The sequence below is a fragment of the Garra rufa genome, chromosome 9, assembly GCF_049309525.1.
Source record: "Garra rufa chromosome 9, GarRuf1.0, whole genome shotgun sequence".
Taxonomy (NCBI): domain Eukaryota; kingdom Metazoa; phylum Chordata; class Actinopteri; order Cypriniformes; family Cyprinidae; genus Garra; species Garra rufa.
The window spans coordinates 27,068,035-27,088,956 of record NC_133369.1 but is presented as its reverse complement, the minus strand read 5'-3'; the positions used below and the strand labels follow the sequence as shown (position 1 = coordinate 27,088,956).

The following is a 20,922-nucleotide window of genomic DNA, read 5'->3' as shown; positions in this document are numbered from 1 at the left end:
TAAAGAAACTGGAAAATGTTTGTTGTCTCTATAAGTGATTTCTGTAGTGTGCAAAGAATTATTTGAGTCCTGTATTCCATTTTCCAAATCTAAAACTACAGTATATACAATATTTGCATTACTAAAATGTATAAATCTTAAAGGTGATCTATTATGCCCCTTTTTACAAGACGTTTCTGATGTCCCCAGTGTGTGTATGTAAAGTTTTAGCTCAAAATTCCCGACAAATTATTTTTATAGCTTGTTAAAATTGCCACTTTTAGGGAATTAATCAAAACGCGCCTTTTTGTGTTTGTTCCTTTAAATGCAAATGAGCTGGTGCTGAAGAGGGTGGAGCTTCAAGAGCCAGCAAAAACAAAACAGGACAATCTCACGCAATGAAAATGTCAGAAACTGTTAGTAGCAACATTTAGCCTTATGTTTAAACCGAAATCAGTTTAAAAGTCAGTCACCTGATTGTACTGTGCATAATAAATGCGCATTTATGAATTACACAGACAAGGAGCATGGTGCGATAAAAATAACAACATAGCTGGTCACATGGTGCCTCTGTGTGCTATCACAAACTTTATAAGTCCAACTTGTGATCATGAGCTTGATAAATTCAAGCAGTCGACTTCACATTGATTTCATATGCAATTTTTAACTAACAAATTCCTATTTACAATCATTCTGGTACCATGTGACGGCAGCATCAGCGAAAACAGGCAAAGACAATGGTAACTTCAGCAACATTAGCCTTACCAAGAAGTACCAAGAAGCTCTTTCAGAAAGGCAATTTGGTAAACAAACGCATGATACTTACTAGGGCTGTCCCCGAATAGTCGAAGATTCGATGCATCGATATGCGGAGCCTGATTCGACCACCGATCTCACAGTCGAATCTTCGTGGGTGAAACGAGCATCATACCATTTTGGCAATATGGGGGTGCTCAATGTCTAATTGCACACAGAACTACTGGTTTTGTACGGTTATATTACGTTATATACAGCCTTTGATTATGATAATGCAGTAAAAACAAAAGTGAAAAGAAAGAAGCGTTCAATAAATATTTTTAACGTGTTTGTGAATAAATCTAACCACCCCTGTGACAGATTTAATTTTCACTTGCCCTGATCCATGATGAGATGCGGACCATCTTGACGGCAGGGATTAGGCGGCGATCACACCGAACGCGTTTTTGCAATTGGAGGCACCTCTTTTGAATGGTTTTCTGTTGGCAGTGAGCGTTCTGCGCTCTGTTTATGCGCCCCCCGTGCCTCGCGTTTTTGCAGGAGCGCTCTGAGCGCCTGAAGTTGAAAAAAAATAATCAACTCTGAGCGGAAAAACGCCCAACGTCATTCGCGTTCTTTTCCATTGTCCAATCGAATGAATGGAGAGGCGGGCCTTCTGTTGTGATGGCGAAAGTTTACCGTTGCTTAAAAAGTCCGGAGACTGCAAGAAATGGAGGAGAAACCTTTGGTGTCTATCGTGGGTAACCAGGAGCTGTATTATTTAGGGTTTCTGCTAATATGACAGTTTACTTAACAGCAAAAAACTAAGATTTTAGAGCGTTCGCGCTATAATCCTTTGATTTGACTGACAGGACAGCTGTTTCGGTCGTTGCTTAGCAAAAAAGGCAGTGCTGTGCGCCTCGCGTTTTTAGAACTAAAAGACGCGTTCTGTGTTTTTATTTAAACCTAAATAAGTTCGTCTGTCAGTTGGCAGGTAGTTTTGGTCGCTTTATTAAAAGTTGTTGCTGTGTGCAGTGTGTAAAATAAAATAAAAACTGTTTTACCCTCCTGCTGACTATAGTGTCGTGCCCCTCCCAACCCATTCACACACACACATAGGCCTAGATGATTCGACTATCGGTCGACTATAGAAAGATTCGAAAATTCTGATTCGACTATGAAAATTCATAGTCGGGGACAGCCCTAATACTTACTTTGTCTGGAGGTGACATTCACGCACAAAGCATTGGTATTGTTTCCTCTTTCAGAATCAACCTTTGCGAAAATCCAGTGTTGAACTGATCATTGTTTGTGAGGCAGTCCGACGTAAAAAAAAAACAGTGTTGGGTAAAGTTACTCCTTAAAAAGTTACTTTTTTATGGAAAGTTTATGGAAATGTTACTTTTGCTTTTTTTAATGTGGGCAGGGCTTGCTTGTTTGTTTTTAATATAAAAAGTTCTATTTTTGGCAAATGTAAAAGCCCTTTTACACTAAAAGCCTCGGGCTTAGAGAAAAGTAAATTCACGTCTGTACAGTGTGCCGTAGAAGAAAAATATCATTTCTTCAGCAATAAAAAAATAAAAACAAATCTAAGATTATCTTGTGTAATTTATTGCTTATTAGCATGGATAAATTGGATCATCAAAGGATATTTGTATTATTTAACATATTTAATTATTGCAGGTTTGCCTTGAATTTCACTGTTTTTATTGATTTTGAGGAACTGTATCTGTAACACATGAGTAATTCATGAGTGAGATGAATTGCATGTTCACATTTATTGTCGTTTTTTTTCTGGGACTTCCTTCGAAAATTTAATTTAACCACAGCGTCTCTCTCAGATGGAGGGAGTTTATGGAGACTCCTATGTTCATTGGTGCATCCCAAAATATAACAATTGTAATGCCTCTTTGGCACTTTAACATTGTATCTCCAGCAGCTACAGCAAGAAAACAGTAATGGTGGACTGCTGCTTCTTACTCAGGGCTGTGTCTGTGCTAATAGGCTAGAGATCATCACAAATGTATGGGACTTTTTTCCTACGATGACATCATCATAGGGAGAAATCTGGAATCGCTTGTTCAGAGACATTATTATTATTATTATTATTATTATTATTATTATTATTATTATTGGGATTATAAAAAAATAAGTCAGTGGATTTTTACTATTATAGGCTGGTTGTTTTCACACAGCTGTGTTCAAACACCCTATAAAAGTGACTTTTGCATAATAGGTTCTCTTTAACATAATACAGTAATGCAAATATTAGTGAAAATTAATAATGGTATAATTGCCTCATTATACAAAATTTTTATATTGAATTATGCAGCACTTTAATTTAATATACATTTAACTAAATTATCATTAAGATGTATATGTACAAAATTAACAGTTAACATATTTACTAAACCACAATTGAAGTTATGCTCCAACATTTAAATCCTAAAGCATGTCCAGGTCGGACATAGAAAACTGCAACACCACGACATCCCCCCTCCCATTTCGCTCTCGCTCAACCTCTCCGCCCAGTCATTCATTCATATTTGGTCTTCCGGAAGTATCTCAGGGTCGGGCCAGTCAGTGCCTGTGCGAGCTGACTCGTGGGGTGAGAACAGTTTCATATTCAATATATCAGTTATAAAGAAGCAATGTATGCGAATGGTTGTAAGCTTTTGGGAAGAAATATGCGTTCTTGTGAGTAGCAGTTGAGGAGCGTTGGTTGTCTTAGAAAGTTTGAAATAGGGTTTCCAAGGCAGCAGTGTGTCTAAGCGCTGTCACCGGCTCGAACCCTCGGTACGCATAAAATGGCTGGTCGCAGGTTCGAGCGCAGTCAGTCTTTTGACCTAAATATGTGGATAATTCAAGTGTATTTGTGATACACAGGTTATGGGGAGGGAATACCCTTCAGACAGATACTTTTGGTCATGTAAAAGCACGGGTTCGACTCGCTGTCTGGACCCCACAGACATCAAACGCGATGTTTGGCTTTATATTTTTCTTCTTTAAACGGACCTCCGGCGCGTAATGGCGTCGAATGTCCCCGTGTTGATCTCTAACTCTCCCACAGTGCTGCATGGCTGAGTGTACGGACAAAGGCATTGGTGTCAAACCTTGAGCCATGCGCGTTGACAGTTAATTTGTGATGAAAACCACGGGAAGGAGGAGTGGACCTGCTACCATGACAGCGCGCCGTTCAACCTAATTGCGTTGCATTACTACTAACTGCATGGCATTTGTGTACTTTTGCAAATATTACACAGACATCGAATGGTGGTCAAATTATAGGTCAGAATTGTAAAAATCTTCCTGAATATCGTGATTACCTATTGATTTGTGCTGGTATCCTATCAGGCTTTTTATTTTCAAAGAATTGGTCTGTTTTTAGTGTTTTTATATAGTTGAATGTAAGAACTTCTTAACTTCTAAACACAATTAGATTGTGTTTATGCAACAAAATCTAATATTTTTATTAACAAATTGCAATCATATAGTGGCATTCATTGAAAAAATACTGGTGGGTTTCTTCAAAAAAGTATGCCATAATAAAATATAATAGTGCTGTTCATAAAATATAATATGCTTTATTGTTTTAATTTATTGTCAAAAGTGTTATAATAAATGCTGGTGTTCAGCTCATGAGCCAGTGTTTTCTGCTCCTCAGAATAGCTCAGTTCACAGCGAATACAGTGAACTCGTTTATCGCATGTGCTGTGAGTTTAGCGCGCTTTTGGGAACACAACGGCCACCAGTTATGCTTTGTTTTCATGGCAGATGATTACAGCATTTCGCTAGATTTGTAGGGAGACAAGTTTTTATAAGCCTGTTTTCACTGAAGCTGGAGTTTGCCGTCAAAATAAAAGCAGCTAGCGGTTTAAATGGGTAGCGTCAAAGCAGTCCAAATTCAAAATATCTCTTTCATAAATTAGGAAAGACATATTGTAATTTCCCTACTGTAGTGTAAAGCAAAAATAATATACCTATGAAATATTCTTTTTCATTTATTTTACAGTGCTATTGTTTTACAATATATGGCTATTACTGTCATAGGAATAATAATAATATAAAATTGTTGTTATTTCTATTATATTCTGATTAGTTTGGCTTCCTAAAACACCAGTGCTAATGTAATTTAGACTAAGATATACCACAAATAAAAAGAGGGTTGTGTCCCCGGTAAAGTTCAGGTACAAGTCAATTCACTTTTTCTCACTTAAGTTTTCTTTGTTAAGAACATGGATTGGAGCTCTTAATTCTGAACTCTCAAAGTGCATTAGATAGAATAATATAATTTTAAAATGTACAAAATTTGCATTTAAAAAAAAATATTGCAATAATGTCGTGAGATTTTGATATTGTTACATCCCTACTATAATAACATTAAATTTTTTCATATTTCCTGTAAACCATGTTTTTTATTTTTTATTTTATTTTAGGTATTATGGCACAAAAGTGATATTGTGCAGCTAAACATAGACAAAATATCCCTCTTACGTTTTTATTATTATTTATTCTGCTGCATTTATGTGCATAGGCTATTGAATTAATAAAATATAGAAATACCTTTAATTTCCAAAAAAAAAAAAAATCAAACCGATTGGAACTGGAACATCTCTCCCCGGACCCTTTCCCCCAGTTATCCTCCAGTTAAAAAAATATCTGCCAAAAGAATCTACCGTACTTCTCTATAGTGTATTCTAAGGCTTCTAAATATTTTAAGAGTAGTTGTATTGACCCATCTGACCATAACAACACATCTAGATAAAGTTGATAATGATGGTATTTGTTCTCAGAACAAGCCTGAGTAAGTAGTGCACTGTATTAATAAGTAATTCTCTAAATAAGTGTAAATCTCTATGATTAATAGTGTATAAAGAATACAATTTATTATTATAAAGCTTCTGACAGTATGTACACCGGTAACAGAAAAACATTTAAAGGCTTTAAAAATAATAACCTATCAAAAAGGTTGTGTTCTTGTATTATTTTTTTCAAGTGAGGAGTTGCTCAAAGATGTCATCTGAACCTACTGTTGAATGTGTGTTTTTAGTAGGCATCAATATTAAATGAAAATAAGTTGCCGTTTAATAATGTTTCTAACAAAGTTGCAAATGGGTTTCTTATTTTTATATTACTGTTATTATTAGTGCTGATCCCTAGATGAAATATAATTTAGTTTTTTTTAATCAAGGCACTCTATATTGCCCCCTCTGTTTGTTTAGTTTAACTGCAATATCTGTTATGATTGTTTATTATGCTTGTGAATATAAGTTCTTCATAATTGCTTGTAAACAAACCCCTTAGTTCAGAAAGTGAACAAATTATTATGCCATTTTGTTTTCCAATTCACATCTAAACTTCCTCAGCATTCATTTTTATGTACAGTATGATGCTGTCTTTTTATGTGTAAATACATACCTATAACAATACAACTGATAGAATGTGGCAGCATTAAATATTGAATAATTATTACATGTATAATAATGTATTAAATGTTTGTAATATTTTATTAAGAGTATACAAAGTGACTGTAAATTCAAAAAGGTGATTATTAGTAAAATTTGCAGGTAATTTATATATTTTGTCACCACTAATGTTTTCTAAAGGTTACCTTAAACAACAGATCATTTGAGATTTGTCTTTATAACTAGAGTTGTGTTGTGTTTCTTTTTCACAATGTAGAGTTTTTGTCTTATGTTTTTTGTTTGTCTGTTTTAGATTGATGCCTTAGATAAGTAGAAGGTCCTGACTGATGGCAGCAGCAGAGACATGGGTAAAAATCATCAGTTACATCAGATGGGACAGGAACTGGCAATGGTGCCATTTCATGGATTATGCAAGACTGCGTGGCACTGTCAGGCAATATGTCAATATTATCTCAGGTTATAATGAACTGACTTACTCCATGAGTACTGAATAATATGATTTCTTCAATACTGCTGAATGTACTGAAGTTGCTATGCGCAAACAACAAACATTGGACAGGATAGGTGAGACCATTCCACATATTAAGTGGACTGATCTTACTGCCACCAAAGATTCCCAAATGTCTGTGGGTCAAGAGGATGAGTTATCAGATGAGGGACTCTCATTAAAGCCTGAATCTAAGGACAAAGTGACCCCAGATGTGTCTCTTGTTTTACCACAAGACCAGACAGAAGTTGTAAAGGATTACAGCAAGCAGAACTTGCCAAAAAATGAATCAGACTCAGACCAGATGAGTCTTCTTGAAAGCCAGACTTTTGATGAGGACACAAGGAGTCTACCAACAAACATGCAGCTGATAACCAAGATGGAGTCTGATAATGCTAGGACAGAAGCTTGTGAGGTAACAACCAAAGCTACAAACATTGCTAACATCTCAACCAATGATTTACTAGAGATTAAGGTTCAACGACAATCTATTTTAAATAAAGATAATGACAAACTACCATCGCCTGGTGGAAGCAATCACACAAGTAAGGAGTTGTGTATTGAGAATAAAACAGTGGTTGTTGATGTGGCTCACGCAAGAGGGAGTAAACTTGGGATGGACTTAAATGCAAACAAAGAAAGATTAGAATATAGTAAAGACTGCATTGAAGATTATAAAGCAAACATTTTATGTAACGTAAGAGAGGAGAGACTTGATATCGAAATGAACAGGGCAGTGACAAGTTCTGTGGGACAATATGAGGAAGACATGGTATTAGATTTAAGCCTACCAAAAAAGAAAGACCGAAATGAGGAAATGAAGAAGTGTGAATGGGTTGTAGACCCTGAATACGAAGGTTCACTTCATATGGAAGTTGATGAAATTGAGGATGAGCCTCAACATGATGAAGTGGAGCAGGAGGATGATAATGAAATTTGCTGGATTCCATCAGTAAGCGATGCTCATACATATTTGCCACAGCATTGGGATGGACATCTGTCCTCCTCTTCACCTGAAGCCATGCCAACTGCATCGTACCCTGATGTTACAACCCCAGATCCGATGGATACACTACTTATAGATGACCAGGGCATTCCCTACACACTCAGTGCAGATGGACAGAAAGTCCCACAAATTGATAATATACAACCAGATGAGGAGCTTTCAGAACAAACAGCTCTAAGCCCAAGGCAGGCTGAAAATAAGCCCTCTTCCATTGCTGATGTACAGGATGTTGCAGAGTCCGGACAACCCGATTCACTGTGTCCAAATATGTCTATAGGTCATGCCTCAGAGGAAGCCTCACAAGTTGCCCCAAACCTGGAACCAAAATCTTCTTACAGTTCTGAAGCTCATGCTAAAGCCTCCGTCATACCTGCCATGTCTGACTTGACATCAGTTCCCATTCAGATTGTGGCGAATACTACAGGGTCAAACACTCCCATTCTTCTTCTTCCTCCATCTCAGCTTCAGTCTCTTTCCTCACCAGCCTCTAAAGCTAACCCAGGGTTAATTACCCTTTCCTTACCGGTTCCTCTTAGTCAGAACACTCAGTCCTCCCCCATGTTCCTAGTTTTGTCATCTCCTCAGGTGTCCTCAACTCAGAGTTCGTCCTCATCTGAGCAATTATCTCAAATTTCCTCCTCTTCCACTGTTGCACTTCCTTTAGCTACTTGTCCACTTGATTTGGGATCTACATTAAGTTCACGTCCGTCACTTCTCAGCCTCAGCACGGTTTCCCCTGCCACGGCTACAGACATCTCAGGACTGAATAACCCTTCTAATCTTCCTGCTAGCCCTACCTCATCAACTGCTTCCTCTAGCACTTCCACAGTGACCTCTACAAGTGCAACCAAGCAATTCAGCACTGATGCCTACTCCGACACACCAGTGCCCACTTCCTTTCGGGAGGCCCTTCTCAGATTGGCTGTGTCTGTGGAGAAGAAACAAGAAAACCAGTCTGAGACTCATTCGGTCACTACTCCTCCTTCGTGTTCTGAAACCACCAAGCTCGATTCCTCTGCCACAGTCTGTGAAAGTAAAAATAATGAGACGGAGGTAAACTGTGACGGTGAGACTGAGTCTACTTCGGTAGACCAAACGGACTCATTGGATACCACCTCTTCCACCTCACCCAATCGTCCTTTATCACCCGGAATTTCAATCAATGACCCAAAGAACCAAGCATTGGGTCCTCGTCGCATTCTTTACTGTCAGTACTGTCCGCGGGTCTTCTACTATCTTTCGGACCTTGAGCGCCATTCCATCACGCACTCCCAAAGTAAACCCCATGTGTGTCACCTCTGTGGCAAGGCGTTCAAAAGATCAAGCCATCTTGAGCGACACAAACACATCCATACAGGTCAGAGGAACTTTGTGTGCCAGCTTTGCCCAAGGCGTTTTCGTGAATCAGGGGAACTAATGAGGCACCAGAGAGTACACACTGGCGAGAAACCCTTTCAGTGCTTAATATGCCACATGCGCTTCGCAGAGCGCAATACACTGCGACGTCACACAAAGCGCAAGCACCAAGGTCAGCAGCTGGAGGCGATGGACATGAAGGCAAAGCCAGAAAGTGGAGGGATTTCCCTTGCCGGTATACAAGGAGAGTCAGAAGAGAATGCAGAGTGGTACAGTTCAACAGTTCCTGAAATGGAGTCTGACAGTGACACAGGGGGAGAATGAACTACATGAGGTCATGAACAATTAGATTTTCTTTCTTTTAAGTTTTCAAAAGCTAAGCAAAGTTGTAAATACATTTATTTTGTATTGATATAATTCCTTCTCGCTATTTTCATATTATTATACTATATTTCATTCCATTAACTCTTGAGACCTATACTGGTGATGACTGAACCCGGCAATATCCACTTCAGATTCATTCGAATAAGCTTCAGCTATTGAGTTAGACCTCTTGATGAAATACATTTGTTTGAATTCTACATCTTGAAAAACTTTGAAGTACCATTATTTGCTAGTTATTTATTGTTCTCATTTCAGTTTTTCGCATATACAGCATCTTTCCTCAAGGGTGTGTAGTTACTGAAGAGCATTGTTATTTATAATTTTATAGTATGATCTCTTGAAGTCAAGGAATGACCTAGATTTGTACATCAGTATATCTCTATAACTGTAGCCTGCTAATGACTAGGCCCACACGAAATTTTCTGCCACAAAGCTCTACAGAATTGAATCATTCTCAAAGTTCACCACATCGCCTTTCATTGTGATACTCCACCTGACCTCCAGAGGGCAGTATGGAGTTGTGTCCTCTTTAAACTCTTTCAAACTTGCATTGTACAAATCTTCTGACCTGGCATATCCATTGTTGTCATTCACACCTTTGTTTTCTGTTGTTTTTGTTAGGATTCTTTAACATCTAGTTATAGAGTTCACATGTTAACATATCTTGTTCATCTGTTCTGTGGAATTCTCTAAATTCCCTGCAAAAGAAGAAAGAAAAACTTTTCTCATGGCTCAGCGTTTATGTTTCAAAACATATTCAGATATGCATCATAAAACATCTTGCTCTGTGCTCATTTTGGGTTCTCCCTTTTGGCTGTTTTTACAAAGCAGAGAGTAGTATATTCACCTTCAAATTTTTCTTTAAAATGCTCTGCTTTGTTCTTTTTTAATATTGAATTTGAGCTATTTGGTTTATAAACCCTCTGCCTTCTTCAAAGGTCTACTTCATTTTATTACCTTAAAATATTTTATCTGGACAAAGAAGGTTTCACTTCTCTTGATCGCTTGTCAGACCGCTGTTACAAATCCACACGTTTGAATAGAAATTCAAGTTAATCTGCACACATGTACTTTGTGATATAAATTAATAATTTAAAATAAGTTTTTACAGTGATACAATTGTCAAATTAATCTTGATGATCTAAAATGTCAAGGTTTGAACTTTGAGCTTTGATTTGCTGAATGTCTGATTTATTAGTTTCTTAAAACTAAGTTCTGCTTTTGCTAAGTTATGCAGCTTGAAAAAAAAAACTTGCTTGAAAAAAGGTTTAAAGGTTTAGGCCCTGCTGATTAATTCTGTTTATGTAATTTGTCATGTAAATAACCAAACATCATGCACGGACTGGACACCTTGGGCTAATCTAAAGTTCTGTTGGTTAAATTTCAGATTTGATTAAGAATCTGAGTATTTGCACACACTGATTAAAGCTTGTCAAGCCCTTCTGTTTTCCAGTGGTTCTCACGCTTAATTAACTTTGCTTTAGGCTCACGGCAGCACATATTCTGCATGCGGTAGTAGTGTGTCCAGCTGCTGAACGATATCACTAAATTTGGTTTGCACAGTTGTTTACATATTGTTTCATTCATATACAGATTGGTTTAGTGTTTTTATTAAGCTCATTTCACAGTAGATTTACCACATGTTTTAAAAATATTCGGTTTCTTCTTACAATTTAATGATGAATGCTCAGAGTGTGTTTTAACTAACTAAAAACAATCTTGCACCAATGAGAACTATTTATTTATTTTGGAAATGTATATATTTGAAATGGCGTGTTATGTCACAGAACACTTATATATTTAATACACAATTTAAAAACAATTCTGAGGATATTTAAACCTAATTTCTGTAACCTGTATCACAGGATTTTGAATAAAATGAATCAAATTCAAATGCTTTTTAATTTTTTCTTTCTATCTTTTTATTCTCCTTTTCTTTTTCATGTACGTTTATTCATATTAATGAAGTGTAACTGTGTGTGAATGAAGGAATTTCAGTCTATATACGGTAATATTTCAGTCCCTAAAGTTTCTAAAGTGGTGGTTCACTAAAATGAATTGTTAGAAGCTTTTCACAATATTTTGGTATGCCCATAATAATAAATCAAAATAATTATTGCAATTTAATATTTTTTTAGCATAAAATAATGTCTTATATCTATCTTAAACCAAGCATTCTGTTATGTCCCTGAGGCACTTCACTGAGTTTGTACTTAGAAAATGATTAACAAAATGTGCATAGTGTCTGTGATTTTTGGCAATAAGCATTTATTTGTGTTCCTTTTTTTTTTTTTAAATATATTTTTCTGAAAAACTTTGTGACTTGTGACCCTGGACTACAAAACCTGTCTTAAGTAGCACGGGTATATTTGTAGCAATAGCCAAAAATACATTGTGTGGGTCAAATTATTTTTCTTTAATGCCAAAATCATTAGGATATTAAGTGAAGATCAAGTTCCATGAACATTTTTTGTAAATATCATACCGTAAATATATCAAAACTTAATTTTTGATTAGTAACATGAATGGTAAGTACTTAATTTGAACAACTTGAAAGGCAATTTTCTCAATATTTAGATTTTTTGCGCCCTCAGATTCCAGATTTTCGAATAGTTGTATCTCAGCCAAATATTGTCACATCATACATCAATGGAAAACTAATTTATTTAAGACTGATTTGGACTGACTGGTTTTGTGTTCCAGGGTCACATTTAATGTTATGCCCCTTAGTCTAAACTCAACCCCGTCACACTAACCATTCTATGTCCATAATAATTTAGACTCTAAAGATTTCTAAAGAAATTACATAATGCAGGTCACTTTAATAGTGGTGCAGAAAGTGGTTACTTTTTATTTATATTTTTGTAGCATATTATAGTCAGGGAGGGTACTGTCAAGCTTAACAACTCAACCCCCGTCACATAACATTAAGATGGAAAATGATTATTTTTAACATTTTATTTTAATCTAGAAGTATATACAATGCACTCATTTTTTTGCTGCCATGTGGTCTGCTCTACCTAACTACATGAGGAGCAGTGACCATTTTGAGTGAAAATATAAGTAGAATTTTTGATGTAATATGTCCACTTTAACTTTGACAAGAATCAGAAATTGCACCCACATTTGCTGCAGAAAGGCAGTGTTGGGCATGCAGATATGTTGACCCAAAAATAAGGGGACAATATGAGAGAGAAACAAAAGGCAATGTATCCCTTCAAATGTGTTACAGATTTAAAACCCCTCACACCTTTAGTTAATATTAATATATATATTTTTTAAATATAGGGAGGACAATTAAGAATGAAAGCATTTCTTGCTGATTACTATCTGACATGTTAAGGACTAAAGGACATCAAAATAAGACTTTAAATGTCATGAAAATATGATCTGTGTGAGTTTTTAGTCAGTAATCAGCTTGGTCAAATTTAAAGACCAATATTTACTGAGACTGATGACCTGAAAAATTCACAAATAGTTAAAAGTTAAGTATTAAAAAGAATAGCTGAACATAATTTTACAAATAAAATATATTGTTTAAAGGAGCACTCCACTTTTTTTTAGAAATAGGCTCATTCTCCAACTCCCCCCGAGTTAATAAGTTGAGTTTTACCATTTTGAAATCCATTCAGCCGTTCTCCTGTTCTAGCGATATCACTTTTAGCATAGCTTAGCATAGATCATTGAATCCTATGAGACCAATAGCATCACTTTCAAAAATAACCAACGAGTTTCGGTATTTGTCCTATTTAAAACTTGACTCTTCTGCAGTTATATCGTGTACTAAGACCGGCGGAAAATGTAAAGATGCGATTTTCTAGGCCGATAAGATTAGGAACTACACTCCCATTCCGGCGTAATAGTCAAGGAAGTTTGCTGCCGTAATATGGACGCAGCAGGCGGAGTAATATCACGCAGCGCCTGAAATTAGTTCCCAGTTAACTTCCAACGAGGAACGCTCCCTGTGCATGCAGTTGGTCACGTTGTGCTGCGATGTGCTGCGTGATATTACTGCGCCTACTGCGGCTATTACACCGGAATGGGAGTGTAGTTCCTAATCTTATCGGCCAAGAAAATCGCAGCTTTACATTTTCCGCTGGTATTAGTACACGATATAACTGCAGAAGAGTCAAGTTTTAAATAGGACAAATATCGAAACTCGTTTTTGAATGCGATGCTATATTGGTCTCATAGGATTCAATGATCTATGCTAAGCTATGCTAAAAGTGATATCGCCAGAACAGGAGAACGGCTGAATGGATTTCAAAACAGTAAAAATCAACTTATTAACTCGGGGGGAGTTGGAGAATTTGCCTATTTCCAAAAAAAGTGGAGTGTTCTTTTAAATAGTTAAACTGCCTTGAGTTATTATTTTAGTAAATGTAAAATGCAATGCAAATGTAAAAAAAAAAAACTAACTTGAGGAGATTCATACATGGCTTTAATAACAGAATATTTGTTAATGTAAAAATATAAAATAGAATTGATTCTTATAGTGTAGTAATGTTTATTTGACCAATAAAAAAATGTGACTGGGAATGCACACACCACTCATATATAGACTGTATAATAGACTGTGTCATTCATTCATTCATTCAATGTTTAACTGTTTCACAATGAATGAATGAAATGCTCAATATTACTGGTTCATATAGTAACGATAATACAGTTTTGAAGTGTTTATCTATGGATGTACTTTGCCTGCTTTAACCTTACAAGCTGTGCTAGACGGGGGTGTCTGTGTACACTTGAGTGACAGCTCAGATGTGCTCAGAGGGTCGCTGTTCCATTTGGCAGCATCAAGGAGAGTGGCTCCCACAATCAAGCTGACAGCAGGTGTCTATAAGTGTTGAGTGTGAATGTGTGTGTTTGGCTGTGTGCGAGCGAGACGGAGAGAAACGCTAAGGAATGTAGGAGACTTGCTCTTTTCTCCGAGACTATTTGCCTCTCACATTATTGCCATTATGTGCAAAATAACCTCAGTGTAAACCTACATCAGTCTATTGAAATGAATTCTCATGCAGTAAATTGGGAAAACTTGGGACATATGGCAGATGGTTTGTGGGCAATGAGAGGCTTGCATTAGTGTGGCTATGAAATGCTTAGGGAAGGGCGGTGTTTTTATTATGCGATGTGGATGCAGAGGCTTGATGGGTAAGGAGATCTGCAGTTGAGTGTTGTTAGCATAGCAGTGGCGAGAGGAGCTGTATGATTAGATGAACGGCCTGAATGACCTACCGTAGATAGAGGTGATTAGAGGTTCATGCACAGAGGCTTCTGGAACTGTAGTGATGAGGGAGGTGAATGAGTAGTGAGAGCATTTTTACAAGGAAACCACAATGTATGACAGAACTAGCATAGGATGTTGTTACTAATTTATGCCACCAGAGGGCAAACTCACTCCAAGTTAAGCATTGCCTGGTCAAACTGAAGTCAATCAATTGAAACGTACAGTAACTAGCCTTGCAATATGTAGAGTTGTCCATTTTCTCTAGCAAAGTGGTTCTCAACTGGTGTCACAACTTAAAAATGGGTGACACTATAGTGTGATGAACAGAAATAACTAAATGCTATACTATATGATTGGTACAAAGGTAGAGTTGGAAACATTTTAAAAAATATATATGTATGCAAATTGTATAATATCCAAGGAACACATTTGTAGTAGTTGTGCAGTTAATTCTCATAGTATTTTCAGAAAGTTTTGGAATATTTGTTTTCTCCCCAAATTTGTCACTACTGAAACACAGTAATATATAATTTAATTAGAAGGGTTATATTGACCTATTAAGATTTTGGTCACATCTACATTGTAAATATATATTTTTGCTATTTTATAAAAAAAATTTCAGAGGTAAATCCATAACAATTTAATTTTTAACAATATTTCAAGTGTAATTTATGAGATTTGTTGTATTTTGAATACAATTTTTCTTTGTTAAAGGCAAAAAGTTGCTCATACTGATTTCAAAGTTAAGGATTCATTAGTTTGAATATACACTGAACCAAACACTATCATAACATTTTAGTTAATAATCCAGTATACTTTTTAACAAAAAAACATCCCATGTTTCGGTAGTGACTGCACATTTTTGTTAGTGACCACATCACATTACAGAATTTTAACTTGCATACTAAAACATACTAAAATACAAAAAAATTGCATAACTGTAATTTATGCTGCGTTCAAGGCTTCTGAGCCCGTAAAATCACGACTTCAAACCACGACTTTGTAGCGTTCCAGGCAAGTCACGCCAAACTGCCTGAGCGCATTTATTATTATTATATTATTATTAATTTGATTGCAGCGTTATATTGTCCTAAAGTCTATTTTTCCACTGTGTACCACTTGCATAAACACCGCACCCGTAGGGGCTGACATTGTTGTTTCGCGGTCTATGTCACGTCAGAGCTTGGAACTGGGAGTACATCGATCTACTACAAGTTCAGGGGTGGGAAGTCACGGGTTTGACTGCCGCTCCAGTGCACTTTTGTGGGTAGAAGGTTGGAAAAACATGGGTAACGGGTTGCCTGGAACGCGGCATTATTTCCCTCAAATATGAGGATTGTGTGTTCCCTTTTGTCACCACCGAAACAATGATGACATGTTTCGATCATGACTTTTTCGGTAGTGACAGTTCTGTGGGATAACACCCAAAAAACAAAGATGTCACTACTAAAACTTCACCAAATATTTCGGTCATGACTGTTTCGGTGGTGACAATTTTAGATACTTTTGCACATGGTTAGCTAACAGTTCTGAACAGTGGTATACATATAAAAACTAAATGTTATGGAATAACTCCCAAAAAAGTGCTTAGTTGCAGAAAAAAGGTGTTTGGTAGTGACGTTCCTTAAAGTTACACACAGATTTTTCAGACTTTTGAACACATTTACCTCATAATGATTAGACCTATCTACTCACACCTTGTAGCTACGAGAGAGGGGGACACAGGAATGTTTCCTGATTATGGATTCATGGGTTTAGTCTCGGCCAATAGACTAAAACATACAGTGTTTCGGTACACTATAAAAAGTTTTCACCAGTTTCAACTTAAAAACTTAAGTTTAGCAGCTGCCTTAAGATTGTAAGTTAAATCAACTTAAGTCATTTAAACGCACAAGTTATATCAACTCATTTTTATTGTAATAAGTTAAAATGACTTGTAGTTTTAAGCTGATCTAACTTAAAAACTTAAGTCAGCTGCTGAACTTAGATTTTTAAGTTGAATCTGGTGAAAACTTTTTACAGTGTAGTGACATAAAAATGTGGGACACGTTTCATCATTTACAAAGAAAATGTATAATATATAAATTTTCTCAACAATCAAAAAGATACTTTTAAAAATAACAATGGAAAAAAGAAATAAAAAAAATATTTCAATATCATTTTCATAAGTTGAAATTTAGGGGTTAGTGTTCAGGACAGCCACTTCCCAATTGAAAGTAGCCAATAAATGACGATTTTATATATATTAAGCTTTCTGATATTTCAAATACTACTGTGGGTTTCGATAATAAAAGGATCTTAAGAAATATCTAAGGTTTGAATATTTTTGAATGCTTTTTTAAATGTGTTTTTTGGTTGTGGGACAGCAGTTTGCACCAATTCTGTAGAATGGCCCATATGTTAGCTTGGTAATAGTGCTAATGCTAATACAATATTTGACCCATTTGTTTAAAGGGAGACACTGCAGGCAAAAAAATAAAAAATTTCATGCACCTGTCAAGATTGAGATTTTGGGCTTTTTGGTTTTTCATACAGTGTTTTTTTTTTTTTTCAGACTAGTGGAAAGAAAACATCCAAAAGACACAGTTAAGTGTTTCTTTTATAGCACTTTATCTATTTGTGTCAATAGATTTCAATTACAATGCATATTTTTAAAGGTCGTTTTCTCAAAATGAGTTTTTTCCTCCTACACTGAGCCATAAATCTCCACTTCAGTAGCACTTACACACACCAAACTTGACATTTTTATTCTTGTCTATATCCTGGAGGCTTTTACAGAGGGATTTGTTCATATATAATTTGCTTGATTTTATACAACATTTTATTCTTTTTTATTCTACCTGTTCTAAGTATTTTCTGAATAATGTAGTGACAAAATGAGACCCACAATCCCCTCTGTAAAAACATTTGACTCTTAATATATTTAAAAAAAAAAAATTAAACAAGAATTTTGAAACTGACTTCATCCAGTTGTACTAGAAATGTATGCAAATTAGCGCATATTTCATTTAATAATGCCTCATTTAAATATTAAAACCTAACATTTCTGAAAACTTGTAATACAAAAAAATGTATGTTGATGTAATCAATCAACTGAGTAAGTAAGGTGATAACTATTAGTTAATTTTTTGACCCTGTTCACCTGCAGTGTCTCACCTTAAAATCCTATTCAGTGCAAGTTATGTAAATAGTATTGTTAATAAATGTTGTTATTATTATTTTTTTAAGAAATGCCTGTTTACATTTGTATAATACACAATTCCGATAACATGTAGGCCTATTCAATGTCCATTGAAACCAGATGAGAACCACTGACCTATTTGCACTTCTTTTGTAAAGTTTAATATTTATTCAATGTGTCTTTCAGTTTCTTTAACCCCTTCCACTCTGGGGCAAATTTGAAAATTTCCACCTAAATTTGACATACCGCATTTAATTGAAAAATGATTATAGTTTCACTATCACGATTAGTCATTCTAACCTATTTCCTGCATATGAATGTATATTGCTTGAAGAATGGCATGAGATGAAATAGAGGTTCCCACCTTGTGTGCACAGATATTAGTCATTGTGACATTCTTTCTTCTATCTATCAAAACCAATGAGACACATGGCGTCATTAGAATGTATAGAATGTGTTGTTTCAGTTAAGCTTCTCATGCTGTGACACAAAATGACACAAGCTAATTGAGGTGACTAGGGAGGGATGACAAGAGCGAGACAAAGATGGACAGTAACAGGTGCTAATCACAGAGGGATTCCCGAAAGGGGGGCTCGCTGCAAGCAAGGGCGATTACATCACTTTCACCCCAATAGTACATCTTGGCATAAATTGCATGTGCGTCACACACAATAAGGGGATCATTTTTTTTCAAAGCTGTCATTCACAGCTTTCGTGCTCATAATGGTTCCAAAAGTTATATTCAGTTTCAAGGTTGAGACAATGGCTAATATTGGCTTTACCAGCTGCTCATTGTTGCCGTGATCAGAATCCAACTTCTTGCATGTCTCTTCTATCTTCTTCCTGTCAGTCTCAGCCGTATTGTTGTGCACTTTACTTGTAACTCTTGTTTTGGACAGTTTTGCCTTTTTTTCTGTTGTATCTCTCTCTCTTTCTCTCTCTCTCTCTCTCTCTCTCTCTCTCTCTCTCTCTCTCTCTCTCTCTCTCTCTCTCTCTCTCTCTCTCTCTCTCTCTCTCACTCGCTGTCTGTCTCTGACCTGCTGATACAGCAGCACACACCAACCTGTCTGTCAAAGCCACCAAACAGGTGGCGCAGTAATGATCTCCCTTTCCCAACCCCCTCCTCTTCCCTCAGCTCCTGTCTCTCACTCATAGACTAATATATTTGCATGTTTGTGGATTTAAAATTAATTTATTGGCTACTGTGAAATGTTTTATATCATATGTATCTCTATAGTTAAATATATAGAAGTTTTAAATTCATATAAATAGTTCACTCAAAAATTAAAATTAAGATCACCGCCGTGTTATTCCAACCATGTTGCTTTCTTCTGTGGAACATATTTTAAAAAAGCAAATTTTCAAAAATATATTAAGATTTAAAAAGACATGAGAGTGAGTGAATGACTGAATGTAAATTTTTGGGTGAACTGTCCCTTTAGGACTTTATGTCTGCATACCTGCCAACAATATACACTGCCGCTGAAAAGTTCGGGATCAGTAAGATTTTTAATGATTTTTAAAAAGTCACAAATGCTCATCAAAGTTCCCTTTATATGATCAAAAATACAGAAAAAAACTGTAATATTGTGAAATGTTAATGCAATTTAAAAGTGTTTTTTTAAATATACTTTAAAATATAATTTATTCCTGTGATGCAATGCTAAATTTTCAGCATCATTACTCCAGTATTCAGTGTCACATGATCCTTCAGAAATCATGCTAACATGCTGATTTATTATCAGTGTTGTGCTGTTTAATATTTTTTTCTTTGACGAATTAAACATTAAAAAATAGAAAACTTTTGTAACATTTAACACAACGTCCAAAGTTTTGGGTCAGTATTTTTTTTCTTTCTCTCTTTGAAAGAAATTAATACTTTTTTATTCAGCAAGGATGTGTTAAACTGATAAAAAAAAAAGTTATACTAAGAATTTATATTGTTAGAAAGATTTCAATTTTGAATAAACGCTGTTCTTTTTAATTTTTTATTCATCAAAGAATCCTGAAAAATTATTGCCATTCAAAATAAAAAAAAATTTATTTTAATATTCTTTAAAAAATAATATATTTCTGTGATGCTAAGCTGAATTTTAATCAGCCATTAGTGTCCAGTCTTCAGTGTTCAGTGATCCTTCAGAAATAATTCTAATATACTGATTTATTACTTTACATTATCAATGTTGGAAACAGTTGTGCTGTTTAATATTTTTTTAGAACCTGTGATAATTTTGTTTTAGGATTTTTTGACGAATAAAAAGTTAAAAAGAACAGCATTTATTCAAAATAGAAATCTTTTTACTATCCTTTTTTAATCAATTTAACACATCCTTGTGGAATAAAAGTAATAATAATTTCTTTCAAAGAGAGAAAGAAAGAAAAAAATTACTGACCCCAAACTTTGAATGAGGTGTTTATTGCTAAAGTTTTCTATTTTAAATAAATGCTGTTTGTTTTAACATTTCCAGCTGATAATAAATCAGCATATTAGATTGATTTCTGAAGGATCATGTGACACTAAATACTGGCGTAATCATACTGAAAATTCAGCTTTACATCACAGGAATAAATTATATTTTAAAGTATATTAAAATAGAAAACCACTATTTTAAATTGCATTAACATTTCACAATATTACAGTTTTTTTTTAAACAAATAAACACAGCCTCGAAGAACAGAAAAGTTGCCATTAAAAGCATTACAAATCTTACTGATCCCAAACTTTTGAGCGGCACTGTATATATATATTTTTTCTTATCTGTGCTAATGCATTCCATCCCTTACCTTAAAATATAAATACATGCATTTCAAACATAATTCAAAAAGACTTTCCTATAAAAATCCCTTTCTGATCCAGCAGCGTTTTATATCTGTTTGTAGCTTTTATACAGTATTATAACGTGCCGCTGAAGGTCACCAGCCTTTACAAGCTACCTGTGGGGGAAGGTCTGGCCTCGTCACCCCTGAGAGAGAAAGAGGAGATAGGGAACACCGCAAGTTACCCACCCAGTAGTGTCACCCCCCAGTGAATCTATCAGCAGATGTGTGTGTGTGAGGGTTCTGAGGGGGCAGGGCGTCAGGGTGCTCTTTTGATAGCCCAACACAGTTGGCTCAACCCCTTGGTGTTTGGGTAGAGAG

At 35.6% G+C, this 20,922-nt stretch overlaps 1 protein-coding gene across 1 annotated transcript; it reads left to right on the top strand.

Annotated features, from left to right (window-relative positions):
- The first annotated feature begins 6,437 nt into the window (after positions 1-6,437).
- On the top strand, positions 6,438-10,097 carry LOC141342677 (uncharacterized). Its single transcript, XM_073847177.1, has one exon. The coding sequence runs from the start codon at positions 6,674-6,676 to the stop codon at positions 9,311-9,313; it is 2,640 nt and encodes an 879-aa protein (XP_073703278.1). The 5' UTR covers positions 6,438-6,673; the 3' UTR covers positions 9,314-10,097.
- Positions 10,098-20,922: the final 10,825 nt, after the last annotated feature.

What these genes read in the sequence shown, in the direction of transcription:
- LOC141342677 (XM_073847177.1), top strand. Translation starts at nt 6,674, where the DNA reads ATGCGCAAACAACAAACATTGGACAGGATAGGTGAGACCATTCCACAT.